Below are 6862 nucleotides of genomic sequence, written 5' to 3' on the forward strand. Positions count from 1 at the left end.
GAAAAAAAACATTAATTATGGGTCTCTCTCTGTCCTTTTTTGACCAGAGTCTCTCTCTTTCCATCCCAAACAGACGGATATCATGTCATCGAGACGCATGACCGAACGAGGAAAAACACGCAACCGAAACCGGTTTGGATATTGAGTTATTGACTTGAGCACTGTAATTGCTTTCCAAATATGGGATATTATTTGCTACACATCTCTCTTTTTCTCTATATATAATATCGCACACAATACTTTGTCAAGCATAGAACGACAAATCTCTCTCTTCAAGCAATGTTCCAGTTTAGTGCTATAGTTGCAGGTTTTGCAGCACTTATCTTGTTTCTTTATTATTACAGTCAGAGACGAAGTTGCAGAGACCCTTTGTTCACAGAATGGCCTATATTGGGTATGCTACCACCACTTGTCTGTAATATGTGGCGGTACCATGACTATGTAAAGGAGGCTCTCCGAAGACAAGCAGGTACTGGCAACTTCATCGGACCTTCGTTTGCTAGAATGAATTCAATTATAACCTGCGACCCCATGAATGCACATCATGTTCTGAGCAAGAATTTTGGCAACTACTGTAAGGGGCCTGTGTTTCGTAATATCTTCAAACTCTTTGGAGATAGCATTTTCACTGCAGATTCAGACGCATGGAAACACCAAAGAGCGCTTTACCATTCATTATTTGTCAAAACTAAATGTTTGGAGAAGCTGCTGGAGAGGATCGTTCAAATGAAGGTGGAGACTTGTCTGGTTCCAGTTCTTGATCACGTAGAAAGGCAAACTGTGGACGTGGATCTGCAAGACGTGTTCGATCGCTTAACCTTCGACCTCACTTGCTCCATCCTGTCAGGATCTGACCCTAAAAGCCTTGCCATTGATTTCCCAGAAGTTGAATGCAAGAGAGCTTTTAATAGATTAGAGGAGTTTATATTCTACAGACACGTAGTGCCCGGAAGGATTTGGAAGCTTCAAAGATGGCTGAGAATTGGAGTGGATAAAAAGATGGCCGAACCATTTGAGGCTTTTGATCGGTTCCTCGGTGAAACAATAGCAACAAAGAGAGCAGAGATGAGCCAAAAGAACGAAACAAAGAAACAAGAGAATGACATGCTGAGTTTGATCATGAAGGGAGAAGAACACGTGGATGACAAGTTTTTGAGGGACGCTGGTTTTGGTATTTTTCTTGCAGGCAAAGGCACCATAACTTCAGCCCTAACGTGGTTCTTTTGGCTTGTTGCTGCAAACCCTTCAGTTGAAGCCAAGATTATTCAAGAGATTAAGCAAGTCAAGGAACTGAAAAACCAAGTATATCTCCATGCTGCTCTGTGCGAAGCTGTAAGATTATATCCTCCTGTACCTTATGTGCGCAGGCAAGCAGTCATACGCGGCATGCTTCCCAGTGGACACGACATTAGTCCTCGTACTGCGATAATATTATCTGTGTATGCGATGGGAAGGTGTGAAAAGATATGGGGAAAAGATTGCTTGGAATTCAAGCCTGAGAGATGGATCTCTGAAAGAGGAGGCATCGTCCACATGCCATCGTACAAGTTCATTAGTTTCAACGCGGGACCACGAACTTGCATGGGTAAGGACCTGGCCTTCATTCAAATGAAGATGATAGCTACCGCTATCTTAAAGAATTATCATATTCAAGTGGTGAAAGATCATTCCGTTTCTCCCATGCTTTCGATAGTGCTCCTGATGAAGAATGGTCTCAAAGTTCGACTCACAAAACGAGGCTGATTAGTTGGAGGAAGAGAAGAAACTGAAGTTTTATTTGTGTGTTTGTGTGTGTGTGTGTGTTTAAGTTGAATAAAAGTTGTGGAATGTTGTTTGTACCTGTTTCTGTTTTCCTGGTAATGTTATTGTGTGTGTGTATTAGATTAATAAATAAAGCACAATATTCAAGCTTCTGATTGGCTTTTATATTGTGATAATGCTAATTAATTAAGACCCTGTACTTTGTAGCCAATTCTTTCACTTTGGATATGAATTTTTGTAAGGGATTGGCTGAGCTTATTAATTAATATTGGTTTGCTGTAACTCATAGTTTTTTCTTTTTCATGCGTTGCCATTAAAATTTCAAGTGAGTTGTATATTTATTTTTAGTACGTGACCACAACCAAAAGCGAGAAACAAGTCCCTTATCTCTTAATTAATTACATTTTAAGCTCGCTAAACTGTAATTACAGAAGGATAAGGTGTCTTGCTAATTTTGACGGGCATTATGAAATTAGAGAGAAGGGTTACTTCCTAAGTAAAAACCCCATGCCACATATATCGTTGCTTGCTAAAGCCACAGAAGAGGCGCATTAACTGTTGGGCCTCGCAGTGTTATGATATGCGTGTGATGAAAATTTTGGTTTACGCATATTAGCTTTTTTACTCATATACCGCAAACAGTAAAAAAAAATCTTCAAATCCTATATAATAAAAAATACTACCTCCGGTTCTTAATATAAGACTTTATTTGACTTTTATTTTGGTTATAAATATAATACCCTAATCCACTTTGTCTCTCATATTTATACTTTTTTTTTTCAAAGTAGCCCTTCTAACAATGATAGTTCTAGTCAATACATTTGGTTAGCAATGATATTTTAGGAAAGACAACATCTATTGAGAACAAATAACTAACTCAACTTATTTTCTTAATACCCTCAAATTAGTCAATTAGCTCTTATAATTAGGACCGGAGGTGGTATTTATTAAAATATTACATTTAAAATTGTTCAGAGAGTAGGAACGAGTTTAAAATTTCAAGCTCGTCATTGTTAACAATAACGAGTTCACTTTATGATATCAGAAAGGAAGTGAACTTGTACTCACACAAGACGATTTCAATTTTGACATCGAAGTACCTACTCTGGCTGGGCCTACCGTGTATGGGGTGCGTTCCTTTAGAATGCCTGATCCATTCCCTTCACATGCATCTTGATTCTCCATGCCAAAATCATGCATATGTGCCAAATAAGACTTCGTTATATATAATTTTTTATAAATGTTAAAAGACCATACTATCCTAGCTTCATACCTGTTAAATCATAAACACAAATTTATAATTATAATTACAAAAATACATACAAAATTCATAAGCAAATTATGATATAAAATTATAATTTTGATGTCACTTTTTCCTGATATCATAAAGTGAGCTTGTTCTTACAAGAACGACTTGATTGAAATTTTAAATTTGCTTTTATTCTGAACGATTTTAACTATAGTATTTTAGTAAATATTTTTTATTGTATAGGATCTGAAGAATTTTTTTTTTACCGAGTAAAGAAGGCATTATTTCTTTGTTTTTTAAAGAAGAAAATTATACATGCTTTTATTATGATGATGATGATGATGATGTTGGTTTGCATCATTATGCACGTTTCTCAAGGAAAGAAATAATGATGCGTGGGAAAGAGAAGAGCCTCAATGCGGCTCTCGTGTATTGGCATTTGCCTTGGACATGTATGATATACCTGCTCCCCATCTCCAGTTGTAAGCAATTAGGCAATTTGCAATTCAATTTTCAATTTTAAAGTATGGCCCACTATATTTGTGTTTGCAAATTTTTTCCCCATTAAATGTCTTTGCAAATTTTACGTCTCACATGTGATGCTGTTATAAATCTAGTTTAGTATTTAATTTGGTGTTGAAAATAAGATTTTAATTTATTTTGCTTTTTATAGTTATCCACTTTTTTCTAAAATAATCCTTATTATAATGGTTGCGCATGTTGAATATTTTTATGAATGGATAATTCTAATACACATTATTAGCAAGGATATTTAAGAAAAAAAAGACCTATTTATACAAATAACTATTTTAACTAATTTTCTTAATCTCTTTAAATTAGTTAACTAGTTTTATATTAAGAACCTAAAGTACTACGAGCAATTGGGGTTTTTTTCCCCTAGTTTGGGTTTGTTAATTTCGTCACTTTTAGCACCGAAAAAAAAGTTGTGAAGACCCTTCAGCTCATATAATGGAAAGAGTTTTACTACTCATACCAGCTATACAAAGGAAATTAATTAAACTTTAAGCTGGTGCACGTTTCTTTCGATTTATTAATTGCGCATATTCCTTTAAGGACCATGTGAATCTACATTTCAAGAAATCCGCTAACCGAACGCTAATATGTAATCTGAAGGTCCACTATATTAATAAATAAATACAATTAGCAACCTACACCAATCATTAATAAATTCATTGCACGAGTTCATTAATTTCATCGCACGCCCCACCGCCTTGTTTGGGTTTGGACTTGTGTCCTTCAGTCAAATGAAAATAACGGCCACTGCTATCTTGTCGGATTACCATGTCCATGAGGTGGAAGATCATGTCATGTTTCTTCCACATTTCGATAGTGCTTCACATGAAGTATGGCCTCAAAGTTCGAATAACAAAAAGAGATTAGTTAACTGGAGGCGGAAGAAGAAGAAGAAGAAGGAGTTTATCCCCCCACAAAAAAAAAAGGGAGGAGGAGGAGGACAGGAGGTTGTGCCGAAGTATATATGTTTTGAAGTGGTAGAAGGCTCGAAGCAATTTGGTTTTGTTTGTGCCTCTTTCTCCCCCCCCCCCTAAAATTTGGCAATGTCGTCGTTATGTCTGTATTAGGTTAATAAACAAAGCGCAATAATATTCAAGCTGCTGCTTGGCTTGCATGTGATCATGCTAAGAGTTGTGTGTGTTATAGTATGTTGGTTTCTCCCAACTTACTTTGTAGCCAATTCTTTCGCTTTGTATATGAATGCTTGTAATAATGGATTGGCTTACTGTAACTTGGTTTTTCTTCAATTTATTTATTTGGATTAAGGTGTAAATTTGTTCTAAAAAAATTTCATTAAAGAGCACTGGATACGGGGAATTTTTTTAGGATACAAATTTGACTTAAAAGTTTGAAATTGTAGCGGTGTTATCTTATATTGTTAAAAAATTAACATTAACTATTAAAATAATGTTATCGACTGTTAGTATTTATAGAGAGCAACATTACCATGACTTTAAACTTTTGAAACAAATTTACACAAAAAAATTTTCTAAATACCCAACACTCTTGAGTAAAAACTTATAGGACAAATTTATATCTTAAATTGTTAACTCTTTTATTAATTGCATATTCCTTTACACCCCATCTACATTTCAGAAAATCTCCTAACCGAACGCTAGTATTTGAAACTCCATCAACAAATTCAATTAGCAGCCTACACTAATAAATAATGGATATGTATAGATAGGAATGTTGAAAACCGGGAAAAAGAAGAAAGAAAGAAAAATCTACAAGGGCTGTAGCACGTTTCCTCTCTTGTAAGTACTCTATCTTTTTAATTTGATGAAAATCATATTCCATCTGTACATTTAATTATATACATTGACAATATTCACTGACCCAATAATATTACGTATTTATGTATAATGACGAAATCAAGAAAAAATAGTAAGGACTGATACCCATTGCTCTCATTCATATACTACTTATGTATTATGATCATTAATATAAGATCTAATTTATAGTTTAAATTAAACTACAAATTAAATCTTATATTAAAATCCTCTACTCACCAAACCCTGATAATTGTATATGCACTGATTTCTTCTATTCTTATTAAATTGTTAAATTAAATATATCGTAAATATGAATTTAATCAAAATATGCACATTTGTTTTGTAAAAGTTATATATTGTACTATGTTTTAAAATTATTTATACTTTGATAAAAGTAAAATATCATATTATAAATAAGTATATTATATGCCAAAAACTTAATAAATTGTTCATTCCTATCTTTATATTGTATTATATACTTTTTTTTGCCAAGTATTATTGTATACATGCACACATAACTCACCAGATTAAAATATTTTATATTTCATATTTAAAATAATTTTTTCTATGAAATGTAAAAATATTAGCTTATGACAATAATTGGTTTTGACAGAGTGTGAGCTTAATTAATTAAAAATATTAATTAGTTTTGTAGTGAACCAAGGTTCGAATCCTCTCTTGGAGAAGTACACACGTTTAGTACCTAACAGTACTTCAAATAGGATTGCTTTCAATAAAAGCATTCTTATATCTACCAAAAAAAGTATTATTTTCAATTATTGGCTATATATATATAGCTCACAATACTTAGCGATGCATATATAGAATCACAAATAATCTCTCTCCAAGCAATAGTGTTCCAGTTGAGTACTATAGTAGCAGGTTTCGCAGCATTTATCTTCTTTTTTAATTATTACCCTAGGCGACGAAGTTGTAGAGACCCTTTGTTCACATAATGGCCTATATTGGGCATGTTACCACCACTTGTCTGTAATTTGAGGCGGTCCCATGACCATATAACGGAGGCCCTCCAAAGACAAGCAGGTACCGGCAACTTCATTGGACCTAGGTGTGCCCGAATGAATAGCATCGTGACCTGTGACCCATGAATGCGCAACATGTTCTGAGCAAGAATTTTGCCAACTACATCAAGGGGCCTGAGTTTCATAATATCTTCAAACTCTTTGGAGCTGGCATTTTGACTGTAGATTCAGACGCATGGAAACACCAAAGGACACTTCTCCATTCATTAATGTTCACAACTAAAAGTTTGGAAAAACTGTAGGAGAAGAAGGTCCAAAAGAAGGTGGAGAGTTGTCTGGTTCCAGTTCTTGATCACGTAAAAAGGCGAGGAGTTGAAGTGGATCTGCAAAACTTGCTAAGTCGCTTCACCTTTGACGTCACATGCTCGACGCTTTGGGATCTGACCCTAAAAGCCTTGCCATTGATTTCCTAGAAGTTGAATGCCAGAGAGCTTTTAATAAATCAGAGGAGTTCATATTATACAGACGTATGGTGCCCGGAAGGATTTGGAAGCTTTAAA

At 34.6% G+C, this 6862-nt stretch overlaps 1 protein-coding gene across 1 annotated transcript; it reads left to right on the top strand.

Moving 5' to 3' along the window:
* The first annotated feature begins 279 nt into the window (after nt 1–279).
* LOC114742551 (alkane hydroxylase MAH1-like) lies at nt 280–1743 on the top strand. Its single transcript, XM_028930779.1, has one exon. The coding sequence runs from the start codon at nt 280–282 to the stop codon at nt 1741–1743; it is 1464 nt and encodes a 487-aa protein (XP_028786612.1).
* The last annotated feature ends 5119 nt before the right edge of the window (nt 1744–6862 follow it).

This window comes from Neltuma alba, unplaced genomic scaffold (assembly GCF_004799145.2).
Source record: "Neltuma alba isolate B1F8T4 unplaced genomic scaffold, ASM479914v2 tig00003810_pilon, whole genome shotgun sequence".
In the NCBI taxonomy this organism is placed as follows: Eukaryota; Viridiplantae; Streptophyta; class Magnoliopsida; order Fabales; family Fabaceae; genus Neltuma; species Neltuma alba.

Coding starts and splice junctions, on each gene's coding strand:
- LOC114742551 (XM_028930779.1), top strand. CDS start 280: ATGTTCCAGTTTAGTGCTATAGTTGCAGGTTTTGCAGCACTTATCTTG.